General features: G+C 45.8%; 2 protein-coding genes across 7 annotated transcripts; both read right to left on the reverse strand.

The window, feature by feature from the left end:
- Positions 1 to 1528: 1528 nt before the first annotated feature.
- LOC111858736 (uncharacterized) lies at positions 1529 to 4835 on the reverse strand. Its single transcript, XM_023840756.2, has 3 exons — positions 3056 to 4835; positions 2542 to 2677; positions 1529 to 2252 (listed from the first exon to the last, which is right to left on the reverse strand). Exons 1-3 carry the CDS (start codon positions 3480 to 3482, stop codon positions 1904 to 1906), a joined length of 912 nt encoding a protein of 303 aa, XP_023696524.2. The 5' UTR covers positions 3483 to 4835; the 3' UTR covers positions 1529 to 1903.
- A 155-nt stretch (positions 4836 to 4990) lies between these two features.
- On the reverse strand, positions 4991 to 16209 carry hps4 (HPS4 biogenesis of lysosomal organelles complex 3 subunit 2). Of its 6 annotated transcripts, none has more exons than XM_023840754.2 (13): positions 15893 to 16209; positions 15149 to 15293; positions 14902 to 14992; positions 10736 to 10879; positions 10292 to 10399; positions 9903 to 10019; positions 9581 to 9675; positions 9064 to 9136; positions 8587 to 8723; positions 7590 to 8223; positions 7067 to 7196; positions 6585 to 6711; positions 4991 to 6311 (listed from the first exon to the last, which is right to left on the reverse strand). In XM_023840754.2, exons 2-13 carry the CDS (start codon positions 15178 to 15180, stop codon positions 6140 to 6142), a joined length of 1860 nt encoding a protein of 619 aa, XP_023696522.2. In that variant the 5' UTR covers positions 15181 to 15293; positions 15893 to 16209; the 3' UTR covers positions 4991 to 6139. The 6 variants fall into 6 exon arrangements, with proteins under 6 accessions (XP_023696522.2, XP_023696523.2, XP_023696521.2 ...); XM_023840755.2 differs by having other exon boundaries at positions 8614 to 8723; positions 15146 to 15293; XM_023840753.2 differs by having other exon boundaries at positions 7593 to 8223; positions 15146 to 15293.
- Between the last annotated feature and the right edge of the window lie 88 nt (positions 16210 to 16297).

A 16297-nucleotide genomic window follows, 5' to 3' on the forward strand; every position in this document is an offset into this window, starting at 1 on the left:
TGCATGCAGCGCATTTTTAGTCAAAACAGTGGCGATTCCAGACCATTTCAACTGGGGGGCAGACTGGGACCAGTTGTTCTGTTGGGGGGGCAGACGCATTTTACCTTGATGTCCTCCAAGAATCACACACTAGAGTGCCAGCATGAAAATCGACTTTGCTTTTTACCAACAGAAGCGACTCTATCACCCTGCACACCCACGTTAAGAGTCCGTCAAGAAAACGTACTTACGTTTGTTTCGTCTATTCCCAGCGCACAGAAATTTAGCCCACCTTATATAAATCTAAGTAATAATAATAATACATTTATTTCAGGTCCTAGTAGCATACCATGCATGGGCCATGCATGTTTTCACGGTGGGCACTGGCCTCCCCCCCAGAACCGCCCCCCCATTTAGAAAATAAAATGTTGTTTTCATATACGAACCAATGGGCTCATTTATACACGATTCATACAAACGAAATAGCAGAAAGTCATTTTGGGATTTATAAAGGAACAACATAAAACATACCCTGAAAAATTACGCACATTTACGAATGGTCCAAAGCAGTCGACCGAACGTTTTGGAGAAAACAGAAAAGGCGACGTCTAGAGTTCAGATATAATTTAGTGCATCTAAAACTTGCATTCACGGTTGGTTTTAGCGCTTAGTGAAATATTAATAAAAATAGGAACATTTTGTATTATATCTGACATAAAGCAATATATCTGAAAAGGCAAAGTAAGTACAGGCATCAACGCGTGTGAACCCACGTGACCCCTTGACGTTTGCGGTTCTGGTTATTCGCGAGTTGGCCGTGAACAATTAGACGGGAATATTTTTGCATGTTGCCGAAACATCGCAGAAACTTGTAGACTACGCATAAGCCAGAATCAATGCTGAACTGATTTGGATCACAAAAAAATAATATATTATTTAAATATTAGTAATATATAATAAAAAAAAGTCTTGCCTTGGCTACGCCGTACATCTTTGTCATGGTAACCTGCATCACTTGGTTTAGCTGTCTTTGTGACTGTAAGTTTAGACTTTTCACTGCCCTTATTGTGCATTTTGAGTGATGGGTCCAAAGCATGGTGCTCCCAGTGCGTATAGTAGTGTTATATAATTTTTTTTAGATAGGAAATGACAAAGCAATTTGACATGCAAAGTGTACAGTACAGTACTGTTGTTCAGACATAGTAATAAATAGACTTTTATGTTAATTCTCTGGCTAGCAGATAACAGCTGCAGTCACACGCTGCCATTCTGCTTTTTTGTCACACCGGCAGATGCACTACCAGACACACAGGTTTGGCGTTCCTCTGCTATGGACACTATAAAGTCTGCACTTCACATTCAATTAACAGGCCAAAATAGACATGTTAACATTAGAATTGATTTTCAGTATGAAATACTCACACATTTGCTATTTGTTTAGTTCTCCCCAAAGGAGCTTGATGGGCCGAATGGCCTCCTCTTGTTTGTAAATTTCTTATGTCCTTATGTGTGTGTGCACGTGCACGTGCAAAAAAGGTCCAGTAACATATACCATTTAATTTCTCTTTTTAATAAAAGTTATACAAGAGTATAGTTGATATAAAATTATCCAGATTATGTACATGATTTACAATTTCCAGTTAAAGCACTGGGAAAACAACAACATTAAATATAACTTAACACATTCAGCCATGAGAGGAAGTGCAGAGCGTCCAGGCATATCGAAATCTCGGGAAGGTTACACCGGCAGGAGCCACAGGGGGCAGCAGACACTCTGATAGGGGATTCATTGTCCCACCCCCTTTAGCTGATAGCCATTCTGTAACCCTGGTCGGCAGGGTGAGTGGAGGCAGCTCTTCACACATCACAGTGTGCTGGGCTGCTAAGGCTTAGGGGGCAGATGGGGGTGAGGCAGGGACACCCCCTACTGGTAGGATATGGCAAAGAAAGGTGTGTAAAGGAGGTGCACTCCATTGTTTTCGCAGGGCACGGCTTCCCCTCCCCCCTCCCTGGTGCAATGCAACACCAGGCCGAGCTCCAGAGCCCAGGGCAGGGGGCCCTCCCACAAACCAGTGTCTGTCTCCTGGGGAGAGGAGCCAACCTGCCCCACCCTAAGTCCTGCCCCACTCTGCCTCGCCAGGCCCCCCACTCTGCGAAAGTCTACCAGGCTGGACCCCCCCCGAGTTCCACCGATGGCCTCTTGAAGGCCCTGGAATAGGAAGAGCAGGTCGAGCATGAGCTCCAGCTTGCCGTGCCCCGCCCAGACGCGGTATCTGCAGGGAGAGAGCGGCGCCATCACATCACGTTGCAGCACAGTCACCACAATATCTGTTTATGTATTGTTCACCATAATTGTACTCGTATTTCTTGTCTTATTGATTTTCTGTACAATTGGCCCCTGCTTTTAGCACCTTACTTTGTGTTTAATTTGTCTTTACAGACAGGAAGGATAGGCAGAGTGAGACAGAAGTTACACAAACACGGGAGCAGGTGAGGCAGTGCTACGAGGCAGCGTGCTGAGGCAGCATTACGAGGTAGCGTGCCGAGGCCCTGGGCTCTTACCGTGTGGGACGCTTGTGTGTTGCCAGCCATGGCTCCACTCTGAGGTGCAGTGGATTGGAGATGTGCAGGTGTACCTCTGCTCTCGTCACCGTCGCTGACAAGACGTCAGGACTGAGCAAAAACTCCACCTCAGAGTCTGAAAAACAGTTTGATAATAAATGCAAAGCACAGACTATAGAGCAAAAAGCAGAACCTTTATCATTTTTGTCTCCTGTCTAACTTAGCACAAAAAACTTGAGACATACTAGAGTCCATAGTCTTGTTTATTGTCATCTTATAAATGATGCTATATGACGCAGGAGTCACCCACTGAAATGAAATATCTATGTCGTATATTACGGAGGACGACAAAATACATTTCCAGTTGGCCAATAAAATACGAACCAAGCAGATACGCAGTATAAATACGGTACGGGACTTCCTCAGTTTCTTACATAGGATGACAATCCAGAAGAAATTAAATACCACGAAGGTAACGCGTCATGCACAGGGACACCTCGGAAGAACCGCTCACCCGCACTCAGCTGGCCCTGAATGCCCTTGATGCTCCGGCAGAGGAATCCCATCTGACAGCATCGGTAAACCCGCCTTACGAAGCTGAACAGCGTCTGTTCAGGGAAGACTGCGCGACGAGGACCCCCCTCCGGTAGGGAGAGGATCCTGAGTCGGTACTGATGTCCCCGGTCCCCGCCGCCTCGGGTCTCCTTCCAGGGCGCCGCCAAAAGCGCGCAGTGTTCCCGCTGCATCTCAATGCTTTCTCGCCGCCATCTTTCGAATGCGGGCCCCGTCCCCAGCGCGATGTCCCGTTCGCTAGCAATGGGCAGCGTGGGCATTTGCGGCATCGGCAGACACTGACCTCCTCTGCTCCAACTCATGCACAATATGAAGACCACCCAAGGGCAGCAGCGCGCAGTCATGGCAGTAAGGTCTTGCGGTCGCATGGCCCAGTGGTCCCACGCCCTTATCCCTATATATACGTGTGCTTTGCGATCGTGCCTCCGAGACTCGGGCAGCGCCGTTTGATGCAGGTCGGCTGCCTGGCACGGCAGTTATATGGTTACAGCTCTGCTCTGACAATGGAGAGTTTTTGCTATTTTAAATTTGAATTCTCCTAGCCCACTCCCCTCCCCCCGTTTTGTTCGCAGCTCAGTCTTAACCATTCGCACCCCCGCAGACACGTACAATGTGCCTACATAATAAGGCGCCCTAAACGCATCGACTCCCACCCATTGACATTCAGCTGCCGTCTTAATAACCCCAATTAAGCTATATCTGGACCATTAGGAATGAACTCATTTGCAAGAGAAGAGACGCCAGTTGTAAAAGATTATAAACCCATGGTGCTTGGCATTAATGTGCTGTTACTGCGTCGTTGTCAGCGAGCTATTTAACCCACCGCTGACACTAACTTCTGAGCAGTTCTTAAATTTAAACCCCCTAAAAAATCCATTGTAACACACAATCTGTAGGCTAAATTGGGTTTCGAATTAATATTTAAATAACACAGAAGTAGCGGTAGAATACAAATCCATTCATCAATCCATCCATCCATTTTCTGTAACTGCTCTTCCTATTCAGGGTCGCAGAGGTTCCCGAGCCTATCCCGGGAACTACAGGCACAAGACAGGGAACAACCCAGGATGGGGCGACAACCCATCGTATATATAATACATATATATTCAGGAAGTACTTATGAATTTTCTTCCCTGAGGATTGATAGGTTGATTACAGATAGTGGGGATGGTCTCCATCTGTAAGTAGATCTCTCATACAACAGCGTGTCTTATGCAAATAATGCATTTGAACAACCACACTTTAGTTGTGATGGACCCAGCAGTGGTTTTATTGCCTCAGACCCATTTGTACGATTCCCAAGAGGGGTCTCCTGAGAAGTGGGTTTTGCACCCTCTTTGAAATTCCCAACAAGCCTTCTGCAGAGCTCCAAGAGATAGAGCGCTTGAGCCTCATTCAGTCCTGAGCTGCATTTATGCCAGATGCCTTTACAGAGTTTATGCATGGTCAGTGAGTGTCGGGGAGCCCCGAGAGCCTGCTGGCTGGACAGCCAGACTGCAGAATGTGTCAATGGGCCACAGCATTCCTGCATAATGCAGCAGGCTGCCGTTAAGCATCGGGACCGTCCCACTGGGGCGTTCCCGTCGTCAGCGCAGCACAGTGTGTCCGCATGACTGCCGGCATGCATGGGCAGCTGGAGGTGCTACGATCCTCTGGTTAACCCACATAACAAAAGCAGCCTGAGACGTGGCAGGCGAATCTCCGGCGCTCAAGGCTTATTACACTGTAACACCGGCGATGCAGCATGAACACGCTGCAGCCAAGTCACGGTCTCTCAACTCCAGCCCTGAATCATTAGCCTCTGAGGCTGAGTGCAAGCGTGAGGTCAGGCAAATTAGCCAGAGACACATAAGGTGGCAGGAACACAGCCAGCGAAGACGTGACAATGGTGTCTTTATTTGCAGCATAAGATAAATGCAGCACGTAGAGGGAATGACAACACAGCTTTTGAAGGCCAGATTTAAAGAGCGAACATAAAGATAATGTCTTAAAATACATATAATATTAACAAAGGACTGTTAAAACAGGGGCCCAGTCACTTCAAGTGGCTCTGAATAAAAATCGAGACTCTGCACGATATGCACATGCGCAATAATTGGCAACCATACCAACTTATTTGACTTGCTCTGTTGGTAGATAACTTCCACTTAGCTAAAGTCTATTTTAGATATTTTTCCATCTCCTTTTCTGTTTTAAAAATATCAGTTACTCAGCCATTTCAGTTATTGAGATATGCAGCAGTAATAAGTGTCTTTACAACACATTAGGTCACTGTACTATTGACTTTTCCATGGACTGATAAACTGCAATACATGTTGCTGTTTTGTAATGACCATGTAATGCAACAGCCAAGTATAGGCCTTTAAAGGTACAATACTCAGGAAAAGGCTGGATTAAATATATTAGGGTAAGACCTCTGAATGTAGGCCACAAATTTTTCGGTTCCGGCAAGTCAGATGAAACCCAATGGCCGAGATCTGAAGCTGGGTTGGCCCGGATTTGGGAAAACTCAGTGTTACTTCTGTCTTACATTACTTTCATCATGTTTTTATCTCACTGGCATGAGTCTTCCTGTCTTTGGCTCTCCTGTCATTTATCTGAAGGCACTTGCACAGTTTGTAGTTTTCCACCACTGATTATTCATACAGGTCATTAGTTTACAGAGATGATTCAGCGTAAGTATAATACGTGCCGTTGTCCTCCCACAGCAGAGCAGATAATTCCTGAGGCTTTACCTGATCAGCCAAATAATCAGCTCCTTCACCTGCAGCTTCGCATAAATACTCACAGGATATACACATCAGCATATAGACAGAGGAAGTAGATTTGATCATAGATTGAGAAGGTGAACAGTTGTGTAGATCGAGGAGGTGGATTTGATCACAGATCGAGGAGGTGGATTTGACCACAGACTGAGGTGGATATGGTCATAGACCAAAGAGGTGGATTTGATCATGGAGGTGAACAGGTGCATTACTACTATTATTATTATTGCTATTGCGAATAGGCACTGCAGGAAGACGGGTCAGAGCAGGTTGAGCCCGTGCTTCAGCAGCTTGTGTCTGGCCTTGGTGGGTAAGGAGAAGGCACTGTCCTGTGGGTTGGGAACCCCAGAGTTCCTCACTGTTGCCCCCTGCTGAAGAAAATAGGTCTCCTGGGCTGAATTGCAAGTTCCGTACACAGCTGATCCAGCGTTCCTAACAAAAACCAAGCAAAAGAAATGCCTAAAAGATGCATCCCCATGACACCAGCATTACATGAGTGACTCACTCAAAAATATAACCCCCATTCCAGGAAGTAGCAAAGCTTCCTAACTGCCATGCCACCAGGTGACCCAAACTGTCTGCTGTATTCATAATATTAATAATCCCACACTCACAGACAGATAATTTAAAAAATCCTAGTGGATGTATTTCAGATTGGTAGAAGGCACAATAAAATATCAAAGTGATCTGAAAACCCACACTAACCTGAGGATAACCTCCTGCAGCATGGCATCCTGGGAGAAGTGTGTGTGCAGCAGGGCTGCAGCTTTCACAAGCACGGTGCCCTGGGCTTCCCCCGCTGGGACCGGAGGGCCCGTGAAGGGCAGGTTGGCTGCAGATGACAGCAACCATTATTATGGAACTGGAATTCTTAGCAACAGCTTTAAATTGTAAGGGGTACAGAAACGACAAAGGGACAGGGAGACTCTGTGGGATACAGACATTTGTCAGAGACAGGGTGATTCAGTGGGATGCAGAAATGACAGAGAGAAGGGGAGTCTCAGCGAGACACATAAATGACAGAGAGATGGGGAGTCTCAGCAGGATACGGAAACAACAGAGACGGGGAGTCTCAGCAGGATACAGAAATGGCAGAGAGACGGGGAGTCTCAAAAGGATACGGAAACGGCAGAGAGACGGGGAGTCTCAGGGCAAGAGTGTGGCAGGCGGAGGGAGGGAATCCTCACTTGCAAGCGTGTTCTGCAGGCAGTCATAGTGCACGAACGTGTACGGGCAGCCCTGTGCACTGGAGGGCTCCAGGGCGGTGCTGCACAGGTGAGCCTCCAGGCCGTTCAGAGACGCCAGGCTGCTGTGGTACTGGGTGGGGGGAAATTCTATAGGTAACTCCTGCAGTCCCTGCATTTACTGCACCCACCCCAACCTTGTCCCCAGGCTGTGCTTACATTTCATATCCTATTGGCTAATGGACAAACAGACAACACAAAGCTTAAACACCATGTAAGGCAGGCTCTGTGCTCCTAAAGGCAGAACGCGCCGTATCCTCAGCAGCGGCGTCGGTGTGAAGAGCCTCCCTGGTTATGGTGTATCCGTCCGCTCTATGCTACCAGGTCACGTCCCTGTCATCTTTCTATACATTTGTGTGTAATGAAATTACACACAGAACTGGTAATACATCACAATGCAGTGTGACATCACATGCTGGCTGACACAGACACAGACAGATGCCCAAACGGATGTCCCCAGCCTCACCACCTCCTCCATGGCAACGGCATCGTTCTGAAAGTGTGGCTCCACCAGCAGTGCCAGGACCAGTCCTCGGACCCTGTGACGATACAGGGTCATGGCCACCAGGGGGAGCTCTTCCTCCACAGGCTCAGAGGTTTTGTGGTCATCCTCCTGATTGCCCTTCCCTGACTCCTTTGTCCCTCTCGTGCCGTCCCTGTCCTCCACACAACTGAGCTTCTCCAGCTGGTTCACGAAGCCCCTTTTCTCTGTGGCCCCTTCACCCTTGTTGTCACAGCTCATGCTGTCCTTGTATGTATGTCCTTGGAGGTCTCCTTCATTCCTCAGATCTTCGGGTCTGGGCAATGGAAGCCCATTGGGCCATCCTGCCTGATGGGCCTCTTGATTGGCCAGAAAGTGAGGAAGGGCCTGGCCATCAGACCCGGAGGCGGGGCTGGGGAAGGGATGATGGGTGGGCTCTGGGGAAACTCTGGGAGCAGAGCCGCCCTCGTCAGACAGGGAGGAGCCGGTGGAGCAGAGCATCGTCTGAAAAGATGCTCTGGGAGCCACTAAGCCTGTGGGCTCAGGTATGTCGGACAGGGTGCGGGACAGGAGGCGGGGCTTGCCGGCGCAGGTGGTCTGCTGGGGGTGGCTGACAGACCTACAGGAGACAGGGCAGTGTAAGAAGCCATTAACAGAAGGACCTCATTCCAAAGCAGAAGCACATGCTCAGATGGGAATGACCACAAGGTTTATGGTGAGCTGTCCTGGGAATCCCCAGACAACCAGGCTGGGAAACAAGCATATTCCAAGGCTTTGCTCATCCCTCCAAGCTTTGAAGATTTCTCCATGTGCTTAAGAGACATATTATAATGGCAATTGTTCATGTAAATGTAGTGTTATATATAATATAGATAATTAAACAGGTCTGGATACAAAGCCAAGAGGCCGAGGGCTAAGCAGGAAAGCTCTACCACCATTCACAGGCCTAGGGGAGGGGGGACGTAGTGACCGGCAAGGAAACCTGTGTACCCGGTCCACCGGGGGGTACCGTAGAGCATGGAGCTCAGCGGGGGACAGGAACACAGCTGTGGAATTGACACTGGTAGATGGGGTTTGGGGTCCAGCAGAACCAAGCCCATTGGCCACAGGTGCAAAGTCCTGTAAACATAAGCAGACAGTCATTATTAACGGCACATCGCTTCTGTTTATCAACCCATGTGAAAAAAGCCCAGAATCCATCTTTTATCATTAAATATGAGGGTGAGAGTGAGCCGGCACAGGGCAGTGGACGCCTTTGACAAGATGCCAGACCACTGCATTGATATCATTCCTCATTCATAAAATTCTATGAAATGATGAGGTGAGTGTACATGTTACATGTGAAAAAGATTCATGTTTAAAAGGGATGCATGAGAAAGATGAGCATAAAAGTCTAAAAGGTACAAGATACATGTAAAAATATGCAAGTGAAAATGAAGAGTGACCTTCGTGGACCTACCAGGTTTTGAGGGTCCCGCTGACAGACCACCACCATAGCTGTGAGCTCAGGGGGCATCTGCGTGCTGACCACCCTGTATGGGATGGCAGAGACAGCCTGGCTGAAGTACTGTGCTGGATGTCCCAGTACATTCAAGACAGTGTGGGACGTCCCAGGACACTTGAGACTGTGGGGGACGTTTGGGACGTTCGGGATGCCCCGGGACACTCAGGATGGTGCAAGACGTCCTGGTGAGGGGTGGCATCAGGCAACAGGCCCTCTTAATGCCCTCCACTACAACATCCAGGACATAAAAGCACCAGCATGACCCCACTGCCCCAGTGAGCACCGCACGGTAGCCCCTCCCACAGTCCACCTCCTGAGCATTTCCCTCCATAATTTAGTTTTGTTCCTCTCCAGCATTTCAGTCCCTGAATCCCTCTTCCCAGACCCCTTCAAAGTCCCTATTCCTCCCCATCTCCATGTCACGTGGTTCTGTCCACTGTCCTGTCTGGAACGATTCTCTCCGACAGTTTACCTGCCATGGTATGAGATGCAGCCAGCGACCACTAAGGGGCAGCGCTGGCACGCCTGCAGGATGAGTGCAGCCTTGAGGAGAAGCAGAGGGTCGATCTGAGAAAGAGGCAGAGAGACAGCAAGCATTGACGTGATCTGCAGAGTAATCAAACAAGAATGAGTGGGGCAAAGAGGACAATCATTTCAAAGTGTTCTTTACATCAAAATGGCTGACAGTCCAGGTGTCTTTAGACCACCCTTTCTGAGAGGGCCTACGCTTTGGTTTGTGTGTCTCACTGCATCCTTCCCTTTACTTTACAAATGGTTTCAAGGCTTCTACTTACATGTGTCGAATCAATGGTGTGCAAGGCGCTGAAGATGTGGTGGAGCTCACTGGCGCCACCCTGCAAGTGATCCAGGTAATGTGACCACTGTGGCGCCAGCTCTTCCTTACTGCGTAGCTTCACATGTGGTTTTCAGGCAAACAAAGAGTACAGACAGCAATTGTTTTTTTAGCATCTAAAGCCATTGAGATGAATCATTCTATTCTTCCTCGCCTTGCTGACAAGTGTACAAGCTACTTACAGAGTTTACATTTCATGCAGTCAGGCAGTTGTAGATCCAAAGCTTTCGATTTAGTGGTAACACAGCAGTCTCTCCACCCCCCCATCCCCCCGACTGTGGGGCCAGCAGGGTGCTCAGGCTCCAAGCTGCCCAACCAAGAATGTCGTACCTGGTAGCTCTGCCGTATGGAGCCGTTGTAGAAACGGAAAAGGCTGATGAGATGATCCAGAAAAGCCCAGGCGCTGACATCTGGAATATCCATGGTACAGCCCAGCGCCTGCGAGAGCACCGCGGAGAGACGGACAGAAAGAATTAAGGGTCAGTAAAAGGACGACAAGAAGGGAAAACGTGAGAGTGAGGAGTATAGCGGGAGGCAGGGTAATGAGGAAATCTGAAATATCCACACGGCATAGATAGGAAGCCAATATCTCACAAGACACACCCCCATACTCACTGTGGCAGGGACACCAGTTCACACAAATGCATGACACATTTTTCAGAGAGCACACTTAATGCCTCTATTGACGGTCCCTCCCCAGTCCTCACTCACCCATAGCAAATCACCCCCCCAACCCTCATTCAGGCACAGGAAGTCCCCCCAGCCCTCACTCACCCACAGGAAGTCTCCTCGCATGCGGATGGCGAACTTACGCCTGCGCAGGCGGACCAGCCTTGCAGGTGAGCGGGACATCTCATGGATACACCTGCAGACACCAGCCAGCTGCCCACACAGCAGCTCCTGTTGGTCCAGTGGCGTCTGCAAAGCCGAAGTGGACAACACTCAGTGCAGACAGACCTCCTATGTGAATCCAATAGATACACAGCAAACTACTACATCGATACACATACACTATAAGCACAAAAGTATTGAGATACACCACTTAATCATTGAATTCTGGTAGGTTATTCAAACCAATTGCCAGAGGGATATAAAATCAAGCATCTAGTCATGCAGTCAGGTTTACAAACATTTGTGAAAGAACGGGTCATTATAAAGAACCCAATGAATTCAAGCACGGTGCTGTCATAAGATGCCACCTTTGCAATAAATAAGTTCATGAAGTTTCTGCCCTGCTAGATATTCCACAGTCAATTCTAAGTGGTATTATTGCAAACTGGAAACTTTTCGAAACAACAGCCATGAAGTAGAAGACCACGTAAAGTAACAGAGCGGGGGCATCGAGTGCTGAGGTGTATCGTGAGTAAATCACTTAATAACTGCAGAGTTCCAGATTTTATGGCATTAACCCCAGCAGAAAAACTGAGCTTCATGGAACGGGCTTCCAGGGCCGAGCAGCTGCATGCAAGCCTCACATCACCAAGCACAATGCCAGGTGTACGATGGAGTGGTGTAAAGCACACTGTCACTGGACTATGGAGCAGTGGAAACATGTTCTGTGGAGTTATGAATCATGCTTCTCTGGCAGCCTGATGGACGAGTCTGGATTTGGCGGATGTCAGGAGAACATCATCTGCTTGACTGCATTGTGCCAACTGTAAAGTTTGGTGGAGGAGGGATAATGGTGTGGGCATGGGCGTAAATCCCGGGGGGGACGGAGGGGACATGTCCCCCCCCAAAAAAATTATAAAAAAAAAAAAATCGCACTATCTATTGTGAAAAATATATGTATGTATACCTAAAATAATTCTGTAAGTAGAAAAAAAAAATGCATTTAGAAACAGTTGAGTTCCCCCTCCCCTTCCTCACAGTGGTTTGGCCAACTGCCTGCGTTCCCAGTTCATCTCACCTACTCTACACACACGAATCAGGTGTGTGGCTGCGGCTCAATTAATGTTGAACTGCAGTAAGTAGGATATTTTATTCACTTTAAATAAAGCGATTCTCTTTAATGTAGTTGATGCAGACTCATTCATAAATTAGTTGCAGCAAAAATGCTGATTACCGATGTAATTTTCCACGAATCTGCTATATTAGCGATTAAAATATTACTTATCTAGTTAATGTTAGCTTGTTTACAATAGCTTGTTGCATAGTGCACTGCAACTAACACGCCAAAGCCGTCTCCCATGCATTGTTTTATTTGTGACGACTTGGCATAATGTTAACTTAACATTAACAGCTACAATTAGCATATTGTTTAGCTGTGCATTTACTAAATGAGCACCGTGCTACGTCCGAACTGACCCCACTGTATTTTTTTGTATAATCAATTTCTATTATGCATTTAAACAGTCATTTAAATTTTATTGTATGTTGATGGCTTGACTGTAAACAACATAACAAACAATGCAATAAATAGTTTTGAAGAAAAATCTGCTTTGTCATTGAACCTGAGAAAAACTTTGAAAATAACCATAATTATGCAGTCTCCATGCTACAATAATAATGATAGAAGCAAAGTTTTTCATTGTGGGGACATATCTTTATAAGTACAATTTGACTGTATTATTTGTGTCCCCTTCAAAAATTGCTCATGAGAAATTTTATATTTATTGTCCCCATGGGCGTAAATCCCGGGGGGGACGGAGGGGACATGTCCCCCCCTATCCGAGGGTTGTCCCCCCCAAAAAAAAAAAAAAAATAAAAAAAAAATCGCACTATCTATTGTGAAAAATATATGTATGTATATCTAAAATAATTCTGTAAGTAGAAAAAAAAACAAACGCAAAAAATGCATTTAGAAACAGTTAAGTTCCCCCTCCCCTTCCTCACAGTGGTTTGGCCAACTGCCTGCTTTCCCAGTTCACCTCAGCTACACGCACGAGTCAGGTGTGTGGCTCAATTAATGTTGAACTCCAGTAAGTAGGGTATTTTATTCACTTTAAATAAAGCGATTCTCTTTAATGTAGTTGATGCAGACTCATTCATAAATTAGTTGCGGCAAAAATGTTGATTACCGATGTAATTTTCCATGAATCTGCTATATTAGCGATTAAAATATTACTTATCTAGTTGACGTTAGCTTGTTTACAATAGCTTGTTGCATAGTGCACTGCAACTAACACGCCAAAGCCGTTTCCCATGCATTGTTTTATTTGTGACGACTTGGCATAATGTTAACTTAACATTAACGGCCACAATTAGCATATTGTTTAGCTGTGCATTTACTAAATGAGCACTGTGCTACGTCCGAACTGACCCCACTGTATTTTTTTGTATAATCAATTTCTATTATGCATTTAAAGTCATGTTTAAATTTTATTGTATGTTGATGGCTTGACTGTAAACAACATAACAAACAATGCAATAAATAGTTTTGAAGAAAAATCTGCTTTGTCATTGAACCTGAGAAAACCTTTGAAAATAACCATAATGACGCAGTCTCCATGCTACAATGATAATGATAGAAGCAAAGTTTTTCATTGTGGGGACATATCTTCATAAGTACAATTTGACTGTATTATTTGTGTCCCCTTCAAAAATTGCTCATGAGAAATTTTATATTTATTGTCCCCCCCTACTGTTAAATGAAATTTACGCCCATGATTGTCCCCCCCTACTGTTAAATTAAATTTACACCCATGGGTGTGGGGTTGTTTTTCAGGCCCCTTAGTTACAGTGAAGGGAACTCTTAATGCTTCAGCTTACCAAGACATTTTGGACAATTCTATGCTTCTAACTTTGTGGGAACAGTTTGGGGAAGGTCCTTTTCTATTCCAGCATACTGTGCCCCAGTGCACAAAGCAAGGTCCATAACAACATGGTTGGGTGATGAGGGGTTAATTATACAATAATGCAACTACTAATTTATAATAATACAGCGTCTAACATAATGCAGACAATAGACATGGGAACTGATACTAGGCCGGCAGGATGGGGTGATCTCACCCCATGCAGTTGGGAAAAATCAGGAACTGACAAAGGGCGAGCAGGTCAGGGTGACCTCATCCCAGACAACGGGAAAACAGGAACCCATCATATAACCGATGCTTCTTTTAACTTTTGCTTAACAAAAAGGGGGGAACATGTACTCACTGACTAACTAGAGCAAATGTCAAAATATGTTGTAGTCACGTAGATGGAAAAGTACCGAGAAGGGGGGCAACACCCCAGAAGGCCAATAAAGGGACAGAGCTGATACCTAGGGTTCGAGCTTCTTGCTGTACATGCTGAATGTATGTCAGATAGTCGCTCCCTGATTAGAATCTGTCAGAGAATAAACTGGTGACTTGCAACTACTCCTCGACTGTGCTGTGAATCTCTTCTCATCAACGGACCCAGCGGAGTCTGACTCTAACAGTGAGTTTGGTGTGGAAGAACTTATCTGGCCCGCAAAGAGCCCTGACCTCAACCCCATTCAACAACTTTGGGATGAATGGAGATGACAAGACAGGCCTTCATGCCCAACGTCAGTGCCTGATGTCATAAATACTCTTCAGGATGAATGGGCAAAAATGTCCCCAGACACACTCCAAAATCTTGTGGACAGCCTTCCCAGAAGAGTGCCAGCTGCAAAAGGGGGACCAACTCCATACTGATGCCTATGGATTTAGAATGGGATGTCATAAAATTTCCTGTAGGTGTAATGGCCAGGTGTCCTGATACTTTTGTCCGTAGAGTGTATCTGACTGAACAGCTAATAACCTCTGATAATCTGTGACATTTAAAACCAACATGCATGTATTAATTTATCAGGCCCCAGGCTGACATCAGCATGGATGCTCAAATGTTGCCGATTTAATGAACCGTTCCATGTTTTCTGAAGCATGACCTGATGCTTGCCTTACAAAGCCCATTAATTCACACTTAAACATCTGTTTATATAACAGATTTATTATCTAATGCTGCTTTCCTCTCTCTCTCTGGTGTCACCATACCTCTTCTGGGTAGAAGTAGCAGATGCCAGCTCTGGTAGGGTCACCTTCTTCTGTGACCTTTGACCCATCATACAGAAAGAAGTAACTGCACCTACAAATTCAAAGATTTTACAATAAATAATTGAAGAGAAGATTAAACAAAATCTACTACAACACAAGTCGTCATAGTGAATTTACTTAATATCAAAAAACACGATCTTCCTTTACAGCTTTGTACTATTTCCTCTGACCGTGGTCTTCTTACCACCTGGGCTCGAGTGTGGTGGACTCAGCCATCATGGACAGGAAGCAGTCACTCTCATTGGTTTACAGGCAGCCCTGCTTTGCTCCGCGCCATCTCCCCATCTTCCATCCCTTACGTTCTTGTCAAGACGGCCATAATCGCACAACAGCTGTCAACCGTCAACCAGATGTACTTCACATATATGTTTAAAAAAGTTACGAAGGCTTAACGAGTCTGCTCTAAATGGTGTATGACGTAAAGAAATACCATTAAATCATCCATTAATCATCCCAATATCTATCGCAAATAGAAATGGACAATAAGTACACGTTTAGTGTCATTACTGGGATCAGGAAAAAAAAAATCCCTCGTTACAGGTTGAGTAAGTTTTTATGGAAAGAAGAAATTAGACACTCCCGCATAGTGAACTACAAAAAAAACCACATAGAGCAAAAGCACTTGCTTTCACCTGAGGACACTTTTTCTACAAAAGAAACTCTATTAATAATGATATCAGTTGATTATTACCTCTGTAATCTCATTTAAATGTTTGTCTTGCAACCAGTAGCTGTACTGCCGCAAACTTCGTTTAGAAAACAGTTGAGCTTTTTCCTCATAAGGGAACAACGACCTATCAGTCCCACATAATTATAAGACACAAGTCTGATAGACAGGGCAGCCCGACAAAAACACATCGAGGACATTTGTAAACTTTTAGGATGAGCTCTTTGCAGTGACTTGGTGGAAAAAAAACAATTCCTTATTTACCTTTTTGTGACCCAACGATTCGCGGCATTAACAGGAAATCAACAAGTTCCAGGCAGAAATGTAAACGCGTTTTTCTTTTCAAAACTGTCACATAAAATTTAAAAACGGCTCCTTTCATCCATTTCCCTGTTCTTTTCAGTCATCCGGAGACTTAAAACCGAGCAGTTAAGTAATGCGGATCACAAGCGAAGTCATGTGAAAACATCCTGCCAACGACGGTGAGCGAGCAGGGACAATTAGAGCAGCGGGCTTTTCCGGTATTTGCATCGAGCTCATTTCGCGACAGAGAAACGCCGATGTGGCTCATCGCACCTCATACTTTACCGCATCCAAATTACAGTGCTGCCCATTCAAAACTGTCCAACACATTACACCTCTGTGTACTTTGTATAATTGTATACTGAA

The sequence above is a fragment of the Paramormyrops kingsleyae genome, chromosome 2 (genome assembly GCF_048594095.1).
Source record: "Paramormyrops kingsleyae isolate MSU_618 chromosome 2, PKINGS_0.4, whole genome shotgun sequence".
Taxonomy (NCBI): Eukaryota; Metazoa; Chordata; class Actinopteri; order Osteoglossiformes; family Mormyridae; genus Paramormyrops; species Paramormyrops kingsleyae.

What these genes read in the sequence shown, in the direction of transcription:
- hps4 (XM_023840750.2), bottom strand. Translation starts at nt 15,180, where the DNA reads ATGATGGCTGAGTCCACCACACTCGAGCCCAGGTG. An exon ending in TGCATCTCATACCATGGCAG is followed by an intron (nt 9,137 to 9,580) that starts GTAAACTGTCGG and finishes CATCCCATACAG; the next exon opens with GGTGGTCAGCACGCAGATGC. An exon ending in CCGTTGCCATGGAGGAGGTG is followed by an intron (nt 7,197 to 7,589) that starts GTGAGGCTGGGG and finishes CCCCCCACCCAG; the next exon opens with TACCACAGCAGCCTGGCGTC.
- LOC111858736 (XM_023840756.2), bottom strand. Translation starts at nt 3,482, where the DNA reads ATGCGACCGCAAGACCTTACTGCCATGACTGCGCGCTGCTGCCCTTGG. An exon ending in TCAGGGCCAGCTGAGTGCGG is followed by an intron (nt 2,678 to 3,055) that starts GTGAGCGGTTCT and finishes ACTGTTTTTCAG; the next exon opens with ACTCTGAGGTGGAGTTTTTG. An exon ending in ACACACAAGCGTCCCACACG is followed by an intron (nt 2,253 to 2,541) that starts GTAAGAGCCCAG and finishes CTCTCCCTGCAG; the next exon opens with ATACCGCGTCTGGGCGGGGC.